General features: G+C 41.4%; 1 protein-coding gene across 1 annotated transcript; it reads right to left on the bottom strand.

The window, feature by feature from the left end:
• Positions 1–647: 647 nt before the first annotated feature.
• Positions 648–17,247, bottom strand: peli2 (pellino E3 ubiquitin protein ligase family member 2). The gene is made up of 6 exons (XM_077539091.1): positions 16,905–17,247; positions 10,511–10,640; positions 7,159–7,260; positions 6,211–6,408; positions 5,389–5,577; positions 648–4,224 (listed from the first exon to the last, which is right to left on the bottom strand). The coding sequence occupies exons 1-6, from the start codon at positions 16,979–16,981 to the stop codon at positions 3,646–3,648; spliced, it is 1,275 nt and encodes a 424-aa protein (XP_077395217.1). The 5' UTR covers positions 16,982–17,247; the 3' UTR covers positions 648–3,645.
• Between the last annotated feature and the right edge of the window lie 787 nt (positions 17,248–18,034).

Genomic DNA, 18,034 nt, shown 5'->3' with positions numbered 1-18,034 from the left:
AGGTGTGTGCAGACATGCTAAACACTGCACCTTGCGTCTGTTCAAAATTATTTACTACACATAACTATGCGTTCATGTCAGTGATCTGCCACATCAGACTCAAGCCTAACAAAGTATATTTCAATTTTGTAAAATATATATAATACAGCATGCTAGATAAATTATGAACTTCAAACAAGCAGCTATAACCCATGCTAGTTTAACCTACTCGGCTCCCAATAAAAAAAAAACACCCAAAAATGTATTTGTCAGATGTGATGGCCTTCTCCTCCATTGTTGAGGAAACAGTGCCCTCCTGTGGCTCAAACTGGAGACGCCAAGGAATGCGGCTCATCCAATCATTCTCCACGGTGAATTTTGAGATAAGCTTGATAGGAGATAAAAAGAGCTGATACAACACGGAATGTGCCTAAAACAGACTTCAAGAAAATGCTGCCTCTTATCTCCAAAAATTCATTTTGGCAATGTAGATCCCAAGGAAATACACAAGAGGAAAATGATGAAACGTGTACGCAAGCGTGCGTAACCATGTTGCTATGGTGTACAAAATATTCTCAGTCTATAAAATTCTTCAAAAATTCCCGTCAAGTGTGAAATTTGAGATGTCAGGACGACAATGAAATGGGGAAGAAAGACATTGCTGCGGATTACTTTTAAAAAATATTTAATTTGCCTTTGCATTGGGAGAAGTACTGTATCAGTGCGTCCTATGGCTTGTGTACACACTTCCTGTAGAGACAAAATCACGAACAAGCCCTTGAGGCCTCACCCATGTTTACCAAGAAGGAATGTTTGAGGCAGCTGTTGGAGAACACGCAACGTGCAGTGAGGAATGCTTCTTACTGCCTGGTACGTGGCATAAATGCAGTTTCCCGACCCCGCGACGCCTTTTATGTCAAACGTTGACAACATGGCGTCACCTCTGAGCTGAGCTGCTTCAACTTTTAAAAGGAAGTTTTTGTCGGGAGAGGAGAACATTTTGGGTGAATTCAGGGTGGCTTTGCCCCTCAGTCATCCATAGTTCTGGAAGACAACTTGAATGCAGCTAACTGGAAGCAAAACTCACAGTTTGAATGCTGGGTATTGTTTGTGAAGGAGGCAGAATCAACACGGCTGCCAATATTCTCCACATATGGACACAGTCTGTTAAGCTAACATCACAAAAAGAATACACAGATTTGTCCCCGATTTTTTTTTTTTTTTTTTTAGTTTCACTTCATCCGCTAGTTTGCTTTTGAGTCATCCGCGCGCACAAAAGAACAAATTTGGCATCATGTGAGATAATATCATTATTCCCATGGAGCTGGTGCATGCGACTGGAATCCAAAGCTGTCAACATTGCGCCGCGGCAGCGGTCCGGGTTTAGGGATTGTTTACAGAACCACTTTTTGATTCTTGCGTGTGGAGAGAAAATAGCTCCTCCTTATATTTGGTATAATCTCTGCACGCTGCTGAGGCGATGCCCAGGTTTCTTGGCGCTCCAGTGGCTGGCTTGAAGCCAACGCAGGATGACGCCAACAACAGTGCAGACGGCGTACAGTACACGTGTGGGACTGACTCTCACTTATCAGTGATGCATATGCTCGCTATACAGTCCCAGGTCTTATCTTTTCTTTTCGAGTCTATCGAGAGGCTGTAATCCAGTACAATCATTGTCAAGCCCTGCAAGGTTCTCGTCGAGCGTTTGGCTGGTGGGCTGAGAGATCATAAGGGAGGCTTTCGGGGTGAACTGATGCGGGGCTTTTCTTTCAAAATAAAGCCCGAGGGCACCCACGGCGTCCAGCACGCGCGCACACACACACACACACATAATCAAAAACATTCTCACGCGCATTATTTATGCAGGAAAATATATTAACATTTGCATTAGAAAACAGTGCGAGGGCCTCAGTGTAGTAAAACAGTTCTTCTGTGGGATACAAATGCGGAGATGGATCGATGTGGGCTGTCATTTCCTTACACCGGTATGCAAAGCTACCTCCTCACTTGCCTTCCAACTAAATATTCTGTGAAAAACATTCCCACTGCTTCGTGGGATTAGAGGCACTGGATTCTGACTGTGTTTATATGAAAGCCACCTCCGCAGGGTTAGGAGATGCCGTTAGGCTGGGTTAAGGGCCAAATGAGGTGCGCCGGGCCCCTCGGGTACGTCAAGCCAACAGTCCGGCTGTCTGGCTCTTGGAAACCTCTCGGATCCAACAGGAGCTACACTCACCCTACACATGCTCAAGTTTGAAAGGATTAAAACAATGAACTTCTTTCTACCTAAAGCATCAAATCCACCAGCTACTGTAAATCACGTGGAGCCCACCAGTGCTGGGGCGTCTCCTCTTTAACCCATTCAGGCCGGGAGCGCAAGACCGCTCTACTCCCCTTAAAGCCGGGAGAGCGGACATGTCATTTTGTTTTTGATCAATTCTTGGTCTCTTAGCCAATTAAATGCTCCAGAACATGCACCAAAGTGTGACGTGGGCCCTGCAGCATGTCCTAGAATTTTATTCGAGCATTTACGGTTGACGCAGATTCGCTGGAGTTATGAAATAAATGACGCGGTTGACGATGGCGGGGGAGGATTTCGAATCAGTGAATCCAGTCGACAGTGGCATATTATTAAAAAATATGTTTGTAGACAACAAAGATGTGGAAAATTTTTACCACTTTCTAACGGAATGGATGACGAATAATTACCACTGCACTCCAGTGCTTAAGATAAACATACCCGTAGATGTGACATTTGTTTGTTGATTTTTTTTTAACTAATTTGCTCCCAAAAACGTATAAATACGTTCTACTTTAAATATTCTGAGTGTCCCAAAAACGTATTTATATGTTTAGAGAACGGTTGAAGCAATAGTAGTAATTACAAAAACGGCCAGCAGGTGGCAGTAGAGTATAAGAGATCAATCATGTTGAAAACAAACTGTTTCCCCACAATTCTAAATAGATTTGTGAATAATGATGAAACTTAGCTGTATTCTAATGCTAACTGCTGCAAAACAGAAACAGACAGAAATACTTTTTTTTTTTTTTTTCCTGATGAAAAAAAAAAAGAGACTAATCTTTCTTTTGGTAGGTTCTATGAATTTATAGCAAAAGAACACTATTCTGTGGTCCTTGCGAAATCAGTCAAAATCCAGTAAAACAGCTGGACACGGAGGGAGTTGCTTCAATGAAAACGGCTGGGAGGCAATGAGTTAAACATTTTTTTTCGGAGGTTTATAATAATAAACTTAGGTTTGTGCGAAAGCCACAGGTATAAGCTCTGAAATGTTTTTGGAATTATGTTTCTATCTGATTCAGGAGCTGAGATATCTGTTATTTTTAATATTGTTGAATTTCTAGGAAAACTTCAGGTTTTGGGGGATGACTCATAAGTCACGCATAGGTTTTAGAGGCATGTTTTGCCAGGCGCTTTAGGCCTTAATGGGTTAAAGCAGTTGCTTGGCAGGATAGCTGAACGAGTATTTGGCTCCGGAAGGGAGGGCCCGGCCCGGCCCGGCATCCAGACAGCCTTTACAATCCAAACTATCCCCACCTGAGCTTACCACAGAGGGTCTAACATGAGGAAAAGGAAACAGAAAATAATCTCAACAGTTTCACAGCATGTTGTCACTCTTTTCAGAGAGCAGAGAATCCCGCCTCGGCTCAGTCCACGGGGCCCTGGAAAATGAGCTTGGAGCAGCCCTGAGCGAGGCTGAGCTGGGTGGCACAGAAGGGGCAGGCGGCGTGGAAGGCGTGGGTGCCGTGGGGCAGCGGGATTTCCGACCAGTACTTGACGGACTTCTCCGAGCACACGTGTCCGCACGGCACGAAGGCGTGCGTGGGGGCGCCCGTGTCCACGTAGAAGGCGGGCTCGCAGCCCAGCCAGAGCGGAACGTAGGGGCCCACCACCCGGCACATGGGGCACTCGCGCTGGGTGTTGGGCTCCTGCTCCGAGCGATGGCCCCAGTTGTGGTAGCCGTGCACGTGGCCGCACGCCAGGTAGACCCAAGGCTGCTTGTCCTCCAGGCAGGAGAGGGCGCGGCTGCGTTGCATGCTGGGGAAGGCCAGGGTGTTGAGGCCCACGGGGCACTGGGGCCGCGCCGCGTTGATCTCTTGCCGGAGGGCCTCCAGGTGCTTTTGGGTGGGGGTGTGAAAGAGACCCTCCGCCGTGCGCCACAGCAAGGTCGCGCCGCACAAATCCACCAGCGAGCCGTCCAGGAGGACGTTACTTTCGTTTTCCACCTGAAGACGGAAAAGCTATTAGCAACTCTACTGTCCTTTTACCGTACTTCCTCGTACAGGTGCTCGTCAGTTTTGTTTGTTCTTAGGGTCATTCTATGACCAATAATAATAATAGTAATATTATTATTATTATTATTATTATTAATTGTAATCACCCCTCACTCATGCGTGTTGATGATTCTCCAAAAAGTACAACTTAACTAATCATTAAATGAAAATCATTTTCTTTGGTTTCCTTAATTTGATTTAATTCTTACGCATTATTATTGCCTCAAACATGCAAAAAAAAATAAAAAATAAAAAAATAAATAAAAAAACTACTTTGAAAGTAAGTACAACAACAGCTAGAAAAAATAAAAGAAAACTATCAGAATAAAGAAAAAACCTAGAAAAAATGGACCTCCATCATTTATGTATTACATTTTTACGTTTATGGGATGAAACTGAATGCAGACAACCCAAAACAAATTAAAAAAATAAATACATAAAAAAATAAATAAAAAAAAATCACAGGACAGCGACAATATATTAAAGCTCTAAAATCACCTTAAAAAAACAACAACAAAAAAAAGGTAAATAAAACCAGCAGTTTTTCCAATTTATTTCATTCATTTTCTGAACCACTTTTAAAAGAAAATATAGAATATTTGGTACACAACATACTTGTACCATGTGAAATTTAAATAAATGTTAATATTCTTTTGTTTTAATTCTTCTGAATAAGTTTGTGTCCTATCACTGGTGAGTTATTTTTAGAAAAGGCCCGTGTGCTAATTCGTGTTGTGTTTGGGCAATATTGGTTTTGATTTTATTATATTTTAAGAACAGAGCAATGAAGGAGGAGGATCCTCCTCCATGTCCCTTCCCGTTTTCTGCTTCCCAACAAGGAGGGAAAAAAAGTTAATTGGTGGTAATTAATTTCAAAGAGGTGGCTTTTTTTAGCGACCGTGCAAACATGAGACTTGAGCTGACGCGGCTGTTGTGATTTTGGCGTGGCCATGTGTCACATTATTGATCTTGGAAATGGATTATTACATTTTTTTCCACATACACCCTATAATGTATGCACTATGCACATAAAAATGGAAATACGGTATAATGGTGATCTTGTGCGACATGCCCTGTGTTGATTAAATGACAATCACTAACTACGCGTGTACTGACCAGTTTGCCTGGAGTCTGTGCGGAGCGCGTCTCTCTCAGGGTGTATACATCCCCACACACAGAAATCTCCCGCCATACGCCGGGCTTGGATTCCTCCGTAAACCCGCCTTTGGGATGCATCACCAGCACGCCATTGGTTGTCAGACCATCCATGTGACCATCAGGGTTCTTCCACTTTGCAGCTTTTTCCTGGGAGAAACAGAGGCCCATATCAAGATGTTCACTAGGGGTGTTAAAAAAAATCGATTCGGCGATATATCGCGATACTACATCGCGCGATTCTCGAATCGATTCAATAATCGGCAGAATCTATTTTTATTTTTTTTATTTTTTATTTTTTTATTTTTTTTTAGGATTCACACCTTGAGCATGGAAGAATGTTATATGAACGGCACATTAAGCCTTAATATTTTTATTTTAATGCTGTTCAAACATGAAATAGATTACAACCTCTATAAGACTGAAATTTCAGATAAATAAATAATACATTTTCATATAAATCTTACACTCTACAAGCTTACTGATTAGTATTTTCTAAATATGAATGAAAAAAAATTGCAACAATCGACTTATAAATTCGTATCGGGATTAATCGGTATCGAATCGTGACCATTCGTATCGGGATTAATCGGTATCGAATCGAATCGTGACCTGTGAATCGTGATACGAATCGAATCGTCAGGTACTAGGCAATTCACACCCCTAATGTTCACTGACATATTGGCCATGTATGCACAAAGAACTTGTAAACTGGTATGCCTAGCATACACTATAAGAAAAGATGCAGTGCTTTTAAAAAGATATACAGTAACTAGTAATTACCCCAAGGAAGATATTCTTGGACGAGTCAAAGCCGGCTGCGTAGATACGAGCGGTGTAGGGAGGATTCCGCTCGCATACGACTCGGCAGGCGAAACGTGAGATGGTGCTCTGTGTGATGGGAGTCTCTTCGCCCTCCTGGCCTCCTGCTATAGTGTCTGTCACCACAAAGTCAATGGGACTCTCAGTGGAACGGCCAATCTAGTTGTGAGTGCAGCGGGGGAAAACATTGTTCAGAAATGGAACAAATCACTAATCTAATACAATTTCTTCATGTCATTTCTTTTGGTGGCAGCAGATGTGCAAAAATGAACTTTGCAACTCAAGACACATTCATGCTGCTTTGTGGTGAGCAAAAAACACAATAGTACAATTGTATAGCAAGCATTTAGACTCTCTCGTCACAGAAGCTAATGAGAATTTTTCAATTTAAATATTTTGGCAAAACAGACTATCTAGGGTGAATGAACAGTGTTAAAAAGTTGTTAAAAATGTCCAAATTCATACAGTTACTATTTTTCCCTTGGTCCTCCCATCCACTGTAAACTGAAGACGCATGTACTGTTAAATTGATTATACTATATCAGTGATAGGCAACTGGTGGCCCAGGGGGCAGCATTATTGAATAACTTTTTTTTTTTTTTATTCTTCAAAAAATGCTGAGAAACGTACAATATACGTTAGGGAGGGCTAATGGAAAAAACAAACCTAGGGGAAAAAAAAAAAAAAAAAAAGGAAAAATCCAAAACCTGAGTTTATACATGCATTGAAAAATGTATTCTGAAAAATGAAATACATTTAAGAGCACATATTTTGCATGCATGCGAATATTTTGTTCATATTCAAAATGGTATTTTTATTTTTTATTCTCCATTCGCACTGTTGAAAACTTTTGGGACCATCCAGTATGCAAGTTTCCCATCCTAAACGTTCCAGACATGAGTATTCTACCTGAAACATGTCTGTGTCCTTATCGTAGCTGTACTCCACCACCACCGTCTGGTTGCGGGACAACGTGTAGGAGATGCTGTGCTGACCTTTGGAGTTGACAGCCTAAAATTGAAATTAAACAAAAATGGTAAAAATAAGCACCCTAGTACATTTAATGGTAACGCAAACACTTGCTAAAACCAGAGAGGTGTGTTCATTCTAAAGTACGGGTTAAACCAGGCATGCTTGTGTACCAGAAGTTTCAAACGAAGAACTTCTTCAGCAAAAGCCTTTTGCAACCATTGCATTGTCTTAGAGGTATAATTACAGATTTAAGAGAACAATAGCACCAACAATATATTGTGTCTCAACATCCAGTTTGTGTAGAAGTATATTGCGGAGAAACGTGTAACCCTACCATGGCAGTGACCACAAACTACCCACTGGCCTCAGTTAGCTCCAACTCGCTGACCCACCGGACTGGCTCAATGCAAGTTAGATCCGCTCAACTCCCACAGACGCTTTACCACATGCCTCTTTAATCTGTAAATTCCACTCCCCCAAAACAAAGCCACCCCCACTAATAACCTCCTCCCTTTGTCACGTGCGAAAGAAAAGAAGGGAGAAAGTGGGTCAACGGCGCTGCTGCTTTCGGGTTAGGGACAACTGTCATCATCACATGTGGGTTTCCCTCACAAACGGTGCTGCACCTGTTCAACAGCAAGAATGCAAGCAAAAAGGAAAAAATACTACAGTGAACCCCATTTATGGCAGCAGTTATGTTTCACATCCACCTGTGATAGGTGAAAAAACACAATTGAGACGATATAAATATATTAGAAATTATCTTACCCCTCTCAAATTACTTTAACACATTAAAGCATATTGAAACACCTCTCAACAGTGTGACTGTCACTGTGGGGCGAATGACAAAAAAAGGCTGACTCGTCTCAGCGTCAAGGAAGGCTTCCCTCAAATCAAGTTTAGCAAGGCTCCTCTTTTTCTTCAGGCTATTTTTGACCCGTGAGCGCACAGCTGGGAGCCGAGGGCCAGTCAACTGTGACAACTTCCTCCTCTGTTCGCACTCCTGATCCTGAACTTGGTAGTTAACAGCATATGTGGCAGGGAGGCAAAAGAGGGAGAAGTACACAATTCATGTAACAGGCACAGTTCCTTCTATTGTAAAAGCATCCAAGAAGTTGGAATCATTATGCCAGATCAGCTCTTGTGATACTTCAGCTTACTGGGCATGTAAATAGATCAACTCCATATTTTCAAAAAGGTATCAGTCGCAGCAGAGGAAAAGTGTGATGATAACCATTGAACCAGAAATTTAACTAACTTTAAAAATGTTACTCAAAACAATACATGTAAAAATAAAAAATAAAAAAAAATATTTGACATTCTAAACAAGAAGTGCAACTAAATGGATTTGTCTGATATACTTGAAGTTCCACTGTAACTGGACAGAACTTATAAATGCATATAGATGGCAGGCCTGTCACTATAATTACTTCTTCTTTTTGTTTTTCAGGGCTCTATAAATGGTCATTTACATGTGTGTTTGTTTAGATACATCATCAACATTCAGTCGTGCTTGCTTTGTAACCTCTCCCGTCACAGGCTGCCAAGTTAACTCGCTCGCCGCTGTGAGAGGCAGGACTCGCACATTCATACACTGACACTCACACACAGATACTGTAGTCCCTCATACACACAGACAGCGGCGGAAGTAGTACAATTACAGAAAGTTGAAAAGCATAAATGGAATTAGTTCCAAATCTTGATGACACGGTGACCGTGTTGGGTTGGAACATTTTGGATTCAAACCAGATGAACTTGGAGTGCCTGCTAACCTCAGCGCATTTGTTTGAAGAAAGTCGCAACAAAACAAACCTCAAAGTCCATTAAAAATAAAATAAAAATCATTTTCTTTAGCTGGTAACAAAAAAACACAGTGGGACATACAGGGCCAATACACTTTAGTGAATTATAATGCCAAACAAACGTTAATGAAAGAGATGCAACCCTTCAACTCAGTTGAGAAACCAGCGTTGAAAGAAATGCTGCAGACCTGAAATTCAATACAAATTGCATCCCCCACAAAAAGTTTGTTTTTCAATGCAGCCATTCCAGCCTTGTGCAAGAGTGAAAGAAGTCATTCAGGAGATAAGAAATCTGCCACTACAGATATGTGGTTGTACAGTATGTTGTGTTACAAGTACCATTTTTGTAAACAGAGTATGAGTCTGTTTTATTTAGATACTTTTATTTAATGTATTTTATTTGTTGTTATCTATTCTATTGTGCTGTGGTATCACTATCAGTGGCATTAAATAAACAACACTACCATTTATTGTGATAGTTTGTGAGAAAATATATCATCCTAAAAAATGTGTTATCGTGACAGGCCAGCATGCATCTAAATTTGATAGAGCACTACAATTTCACAGAAGACTTGCAGTAAAACAGCGACAGGCATCAAGAGTCGAGTTCCACATGGTGAGAGTAACGTGAGCCCAGGGTCCTTCGGCCAGGGAGCTGAACTACCAGCAAACGTGTGGAGTATTGGCCCTCAGGGGATGCAAAGGAAAGCAACTCGTCTGGCGTTTTAAAGTGAAAGTCAACCTTAAATATTTCTTGACAATAATATGTGACCTCACTAGTCTAATCATGACATTCTGATTAATATTACATTTGTGGAATATGAGGCATGTATTAAAACCCAGCCATTTTCATTTATCACGGGGGGGGGGGGGGGGGGGGGGGTTGCCACTTGCTGTCGACTGAAGATGACATCACAGTAGCTCAGGGCTCAGGCAACGACCAATCCCAACTCACCTGTTTTCTGAAGCTAAGCTGTGATTGGTTGTTACCTGAGCAACCGTGATGTCATTTTCACTCAACAGCAAGTGGCAACATGGCCACCTTCCGAAACTGATAAAAACTGATGGAATGCTGTTTAACTCATATTCCACAAAAACAATATTAACCAGCATCGTATTTAGACTAGTGGGGCTGCATAGAACATATTATTGTCAAGTTTATTTTATTTTTTATTTTTTTAAATTGAATTCCCCTCTAAGCAGTATTGCTCAGAGACCAAAGGGAGGAATGCAGGAAGGCCGACGTGTTCTACTGGACCAGGCGGTTTGTGGAAGCCTCTTAGGTGCAATGACAGGTCAACTGCAAGGCCTTACAAAGAAGTGTTGTTCGACTGGAAACATCAATGAGGTCTACAAATAATACAGGTTTGCGGCACATTCAAAGCTGAGGTCATTGAGAAAACAAGGTGCCTATATTTAAGCAGACCTGTTTGTCTAAATCAAAACACAAGCAGGTGATCGCGCTGTTCTACTTGTTAAATGTGTACCTTGCTGTCTTGGGGTGTGTTGAGGATGTGCACGGCACTCGGCTTAACACCATTGGCTTTGGTCCTCTTGTATAGCGCAAATCTGCTTTTCCGTCTACCGCGATCCCCATTGGGCAGGGAGCCATTGTACCTGTCATAGAGAGGGTGTGGGGTAAAGGGAAGGACAGTAAATACATGGCCACAAAAATTGAAAAAAAAAAAATAAAAATAGTATAATTTTTGGAGCAGCATCAGGAAGTGTCAGGTGGGAATTACAGGCATAATTCTTTGAATCATTTCAAGTAAACCAAGAGAATTAGAAACATTCATGTGTTTCCAAAGGAGCTTTGGAAATCTAGCACAACCTATTAGCACACTAAGCATTACCTTGGATGCTGTCGCTTATTACATAATGCATTTTGTGATTTGTGTTGGTGTGGACAGTGCAAAGTGCAGCTGTTTTTCCCTCTGTGTCCCGCCCGCATACCAGCAGCTTTTTGGGATGCACGTAAGGGTTTGTTGTTTGAGACATTTCCAGTCATTCTGGTGATCTTGTCTGTGCCCTTCCTGTAGGACAGGAACCCCCCTGTGCCCACTACCACACATCCACCATTTACCAGCTGATTCCTACAGCTCGGGCAAACCATTTCAACTCCCATCCGACACACAGACCTCCTGTCAGACACTCACACATAACTACAGGGAACTGGACATACATTACAAGCCACATATCTCAAATACTTGATGCCACATGTATGGCCAGGCACTGAAACACAAAGTCCAAGTCAGCGCAGAGCACAAAGCGGGCCTGTTGGACAAGGCACTCACTGACAGCAAGTGTGGCGCTGGATGGCACGACTCTCCAAACAATGAATTATTTAACGCATTTCGCCTGTTAGCATTTCAAGGCTCGAGGTACAGTAAGTACGGTAATCTCACATCACAGTTTGCGAGTCCAAATTTTTTTTTGCACCTCATCAAAATACATTGGGGAAAAAAAATTGTCATTCACAGTTTCACTAAGGTTTTATTGAACTCCTGAGGCAATCCCAAAAAAGCTTCACTGTGCTGGATGCATGAGTTTAATGAGGCACAACGTGCTCATGTCACCGACGCGCCGGTAACGGGAGGTCAAGGCGAGCACTCTGCTACTGACGCTGCACCAGCTTGTTCACAACAAGCTTTGGCTGTAATCACCATCTCCATGGAGGTGAACAAGCTATACTTCAAGTTCTGATAAGCATCGTTCTCACGAAGGGATGACGAGGAAAGACGGAGGAGCCATGTTAACTGCTAAGCTAACCTAAGATTGCCTTGTAATCATTTAACACCGGAAGTAAGTGCTTGGATGATCAAGCACCGGTTCACTTCACAGAAGTCAGGCTGGGACCGTGTTAAAGTGGAGTGTATCCAACTTTGAAGCAAACCAGCAAGCAATTTAATCAGTGTCTGGAGAGAAAATTTGACTCTAGAGAGGCTAACAGAACAGGAAACCAGAAATGAATTGTTACAACGTGCGTCAGCCAGGGTGGAGTATGATCTTAAAAGTATATACAAGACTAGTAGAATTACTAGAAAAAAAAAAAAATATATATATATATATATATTTTATAATATCACTTGTTTTTTGTTTATTATTGTTCGATACCATTTTTTTTTTTTTTTTTTAAAGACTGATGCCAGGCAGAGTACTTGTTGTTTTATATAAGCCTTTTCCTTCTGGCTGTGCGAGTACCACTGGAAATTAATTAGTTTTGGCTATAATTGGGTGCATTTATTTACATTTTATTATTAAATGTTCACTAATGTACATTACTGCTCAATAATCAACAAAGATACACAATACATTTCCAAGTCTACCCTCAACACAAGGTTAGAAAACACCTCACAAGCCGCGTCGCAGTCCACGATGTCCCAGTGCTTGTTTCAGCCGATGACATCACACACGCGCATGGTCACACAAGTCGACAATTGACTATGTAACTGGCTGACATGTTGCGTGACAATAGTGTAAGAAAGACACAAATTTGTTCACAGAAGGTGGTCTCTGTCAAGAAGACATTTGTATTTGTTTAAAAAAAAAATACACTAAAAGTATTTACTGTGAAGAAGACACCAGTTTTAATATTATTTTTCAGTGATGGTACAAAAAGAAACAATCAGTTTATATATTGAGTAGTTTTATCGTAGATTATAGTGGCTTTATTACCTGACCAATATAATGATCATCGCGGTATCATCATATCGTGAAATAATCGTTATCGTGAGCCTTGTATTGCATATCGGTAACCCAGAGGTTCCCACACCTACTTCTGAATGAATACTTTTTATTGTAGTTCACGATGGGAGACGTAGCATAGGGATATTGTGTAGAACATTTTTTACTTTATTCTGCTTCAAGGAAATCTTAATTTACGATTATAAAAAAATAAAATAAAATAAAATACACAAATCAACCTGAAGCCATTTGAAAAAGCAAACTTTAGACCAATTTTAGCCTCTAAACAGTAAAAGTACTGTTAAAGTAGTTTTTAATAATAAACTACAGAAATAAATCCGTGGCATAACATTGCTCTATAGAAGCCAGTCTAGGGGCAAACGCAGAAAGAGTAACATCAACTGACTCAAGCTGCATGGCCTCAAGAATCCATCTGATTGATACAGTATGATCATCTTGTACAAGAGATGCAGTATTAAGTCCGAATATGCTCCCAACGTTGTTGACATCTCAACAAGTGTTAGCGTGTGCCAGAGATGTCCCCAAGTTGATTTGTACATTTCCTTGACTGAGTAGCTCTTAATGGGAGAAACGAACTAAGTTCAATCAATAGGCCCAGTCTCTATGCCACAATGGACAGAGGAAGCTGAGTAGAAGCAAACGCTAGACTCTGATCAATCCATCCTTTCATTTCCAGGATGCCCACGCAGGCCCCCTACCCCCCTCCGCACGCCCTCGCCGACCAGCACCGGTTGAGTCCGTGCAGTCAAGCGATGAGGCCGAGCGATCCTAGTCATGGCACTCATGGCGACAAACCACCGAGGGAATCGTTGCTCTTTGTTTCCATGTTGTCAGCTCGCTTGTCTGGCCCCAGTTTTCTTATCAATGAGACGGAAGGAGGTGTCACATGAGGTGATTATACACCTATCAAATGTGTCTTTGTGTCTCAGTACAGATGAAACAGGATCAACTTCAAACATGCCACATGTTCCTCCAGGGGCAGTACTTTTTGTTTCGCACAAAGCAGTCTGACGGGGTTGTGTAGGAGGAGGGCGAGGGACAAAACCACTCTGTCACAAATTCACATCAGTCCATTTAGAAACAAATATACAAGCCCAAAGCACAAACAATATGACACATCATTGATCAAACCATTCACTTTTGATACAAAATTTTCTAGCCTGCGTGGCCCTTGGCACCTTACAAAAATAACTTGCTTGCTTATTTAATTTAACCACTGGACAAATACAGGAAAAAAAAAAAAAGAGGCAGGTTTTCTTCTTCTTATATAAACAAAAAGGACAAAATTTTTACTCATTGCTTTGGATCAGAGGCCCATATCAACAGTCAGACTTGAGTCCCAACAGAACAAAATAGCTATAACTTTTTTTGCGACATACCACAGATTCCCCAAACCACCCCCAACGAGTTGGCCACAGTCAAGAACCGAGACCCGAGCACTTAGTAGACAAAAAGTCATAAACAGGTTGGGCACAGGACAGTGAGGCAATATTCGATGTTAAGGTGGCTTTAGGGAGGCAGAATAGTCAATTAAATCATTCTAAGCATTCTTTTGACAATGTGTAAATTGCGTTTTGATGCAACTGAGGCACAATGGAGTGCACTGTTGATTCAGCCTCAACTAGTTTGCTGTTTAAAGATGTACCCGTCATGTGAAATTGAGCTGCATCAATGCAGTCCTCCTTTTCTATTTCTAATGTTTGATCTTTTGACATTTCACACCTCAAATGACTGCCGCTTGGCCTCCCATTCTAGTCTATGCCATTCATCTGGATTTGGTAGAGGACCAAGTATGAACTATAAACAAAACATGAATATCTCCAATGCTCCATGGTGTTATTCAGTGCTGTTGACTTGAGAAGACTGACATTTAGCACGAGCCATTTAATACAGTATTAAAAGTTATTTAACAGACTTACAGTTACTTACTATTTGACCTCATAATTTGATTGTACAATTACAATGTTGCATAAAATGCTTATGACGTGGAATAAAAGAACAAGTAACAATAACACAGATAGTGTAGTTTAAACAAAACTAAAACTAATCGCAGAGCACACAGAGACGAACAACCACTCGCACTCACAAGCACACCTAGGGACAATTCGGAGCACCCAATTAACCTGCCATGTATGTCTTTGGAATGTGGGAGGAGACCGGAGAAGACCCACGCAACGCACGGGGAGAACATGCAAACTCCACCCAGGAAGGCGGGAACCTGGACTCGAACCCGAGTCCTCAGAACTGGGAGGCGGACGTGCTAACCAATCCACTGTGACGCCCTTGAGCATTATTATGTTTGTTAAAAAAAAAGAAAAAAAAGAAAGTTCTATACAGTAGGGGTGGGAACCTCTGAGTACCTCACGATAGGATACGATATGCGATACAAGGCTCACGATAACGATAATCTCACAATATAACCAACCACAATAATGATACCGCAATTATCGATATATTGGTCAGGCAACAAGTCCACGATAAAACTAATCAAGACATAAACTTTTGGGTTGTTTTTTTTGGTTCTTCAATGGGTAGTTTCTTTTTGTACCATTCTTTGTCTGAAGACTCTGTAAATTTCCCCGCAACTCTTATTTTCAGACCAACAGCGGTGGAGGCGTTTCCGACACCGCGATTGCATTGTAGTCAATGGACTTCGCCCAAGTGTTGGCATGTGGGGTGGCGCGTTTGGGACGTTTCCGGCGCGCATTTCGCTACTTCGCCCATTACTTCGCACTATTTTTCTGTTCGTTCGTATCACTGCGAGGCGCGCTGCATAGAGCTGATAGACGCACACTAATTTACAAGTTGTTTGTCTTTTAGAAGTTATAATAATAATCACTGAATTATTATAACTTCGAAAAGACAACTTGTAGATTAGTGCGCGTCTATCAGTTCTATGCAGCGTGCCGCGCAGTGATACCAACGAACAGAAAAATAGTGCCCTGTCGTAATGGAGTCCGACTTTTTTTCTAGGGCGAAGTTTTGTGATGCAAATCTTTTACTCTTTTGAACACAAATTGATTTTAGAAGAAAAACGCTTTATTTCCGTGACCCCAGCCAACTTGACGGACTACTTTCCTCTCGACCAAAACTGGACCAGAACTCGTGTCCCAGAACGCTGTCAGGGCTAAGTCATTGCTGACTACACACCACTGGAGGTGAGGATGCAATACAGATTCATGTCCAAAACTTTCCATGTACGGCAAGAAGGATCTATGTCAAGTTGTCAACCCTGTGGAGATGGTTATGGTAAACACGATGTCACTGACAACACTTTATTAGCTATCTGGAAATTATGTTCTGCAAAAAGGATGATGATCACACTTCAGCTGTCCCATCACTTTTAATTTATAACTTGTGTTACTCTTGAGTAGCAGTCTTGTACTTATTTTTAGTCACTTTATTGGGAGTTAACACACAGGGGTAACATGGCATCCATATATTTATTTGTACAAACAATTTACACTCTCTCATAGGCCTATTTATTCTTCATCTCATATCTAAATACTCATTTTAGATAGACCCCTAGTGTTCGGGGAGAAGTACCACATAACTGAAATACATTTGTGTGTGTGTGTGTGTGTGTGTGTGTGTGAAAAGTGTATGTATTGCAGTGGGTTAAAAATGGGGAAGAACTATGGTCACTGGGGGAGGGGGCATCTGCACTTCCGAATTCCTGAAACCGCATGAATCCAACTTCTGAGGTGGGAAGCGTGGCACTCATTCCACAGGGGTAACCGAAGTTTTCCGGGCCGAATAAATCGTGTCTTTATCTTACCACACGTATGTAGGCAATCTTTTATTCCGCTTCCAAAACACTAGTGAATCATAAAACATCACAAAACGTCAACTCCAAAGAAAACAACCTTAATAACGTAATGTACACACCTGAAATGTGCACGTGTCACGTCGGAATAGAAACGTGACTCTACGATGATCTGGCTTCTTAAAAGTAAAATACTGTCACGAGAATGTAGTGTGTTATTTACTAAAAAAAAAAAAAAATGTTTTAGGAAAGTCGTTGAGCTAAGTTAGTTAGTTACGGAATGAGCACTCTTGTGAAACTTCCTCTGCGTAAAGAGGTCGCTTTAGCGTTCACGTAGAGCTGTCCATCGAGTAAAATTGTACCACACCAGATGTTATTTTTTGTTGTTGTTTTAGTGAAACAGAACTTACCCCAAAACGACCAATTCGCCGTATTTAACTGGGTCTTTGGAGGGGGCACAGTGTTCCTCTTGGCTGGACGAAAACATGAGGCTTGTAGCTTGCTGTGTGGCGTTCACTGTACACGAAATAAACAACGGTGCAAATATAGCCAGGGTCTACCTTCGAAAAGCTCGAACACGCACTTAGTTCATATCGTATATCCAACGGCGGGTGTTCAAATGCCGGCGAACATCCGCTTTTTTATCAAATAAACGCGGCCTCTAACTTCTTTTCGGTGACATGGCAAAGCGTAACTTTAGTTGGCCATTGAACGCGCTCTGAAGCGGATACAAAAACAGCTAGGAGCTGGAGCGGAATGTACCATTCGCTTGTTCTTCACTTTGCACGGGGGGGTTAGATTTTTACCGACTATTTTTAAAGAGATTGTTTGGACCAAAGTGTGGAGCGAATTGCTTTTGGTGTTTTGAAATATAATTAATATTATCAAATGAACACGAATAAAGCAATACATAAGCGATATTGCCAATGTAAATTACGCAAGTATCCTTCTCACACACCCTTGACATGGTCGGTGGCTCGCAGTTTATGTTATGTAAACAAAGAGTACAATCTGGGGATTCTTGAACGGATAGGGTATAATATCCAAATTTTATTCACATATGCACAATTAATCGCTTCCCACGAAATATAGGCATATCGTCCCTTGAATATTCCGTATGTGTGTGTGTGTGTGTTTTTTTGTTTTTTTTTTAATCCAAAAAGTGTTACACTTTACCGTTGTATTTTTATATGCGCATAAATAGCAACCTGTTATTATTATTATTATTATTATTATTATTATTATTTTTTGTAGTATCTATGATTAATTGTATATCTGCAAGGGCATTAGCGCCTACTAGTTGCCGGGTCATATTGTTGTGAATTAAATAAACAAACAAACCAAAAGCATGCCATGTTATTGAATACCCCACCCAACCACCACCCCGTGACCTCCAGTCTTGAACCTTTTAATTTCCCTCATGACTAGTTTTGTCACGTTGCCTGCCTGATGAATGTGCCACTTAAACTTTTGTCTGTTAGTCTCCTCTACACTTTATGGGCCCACCTTGTTTTGACAAGGAGCTGCATGGCTGGGGGTG

This window comes from Festucalex cinctus, chromosome 12, assembly GCF_051991245.1.
Source record: "Festucalex cinctus isolate MCC-2025b chromosome 12, RoL_Fcin_1.0, whole genome shotgun sequence".
In the NCBI taxonomy this organism is placed as follows: domain Eukaryota; kingdom Metazoa; phylum Chordata; class Actinopteri; order Syngnathiformes; family Syngnathidae; genus Festucalex; species Festucalex cinctus.
The sequence above is the reverse complement of the archived record's forward strand: the minus strand, read 5'-3'. Positions and strand labels throughout refer to the sequence as shown.

Excerpts from the sequence above, each read along its gene's own strand:
- peli2 (XM_077539091.1), bottom strand. The coding sequence starts at position 16,981 with ATGTTTTCGTCCAGCCAAGAGGAACACTGTGCCCCCTCCAAAGACCCA. Across the intron at positions 6,409-7,158 it reads AGGACACAGACATGTTTCAG|ATTGGCCGTTCCACTGAGAG; the intron begins GTAGAATACTCA and ends ACTCACAACTAG. Across the intron at positions 4,225-5,388 it reads CACAGACTCCAGGCAAACTG|GTGGAAAACGAAAGTAACGT; the intron begins GTCAGTACACGC and ends TTCCGTCTTCAG.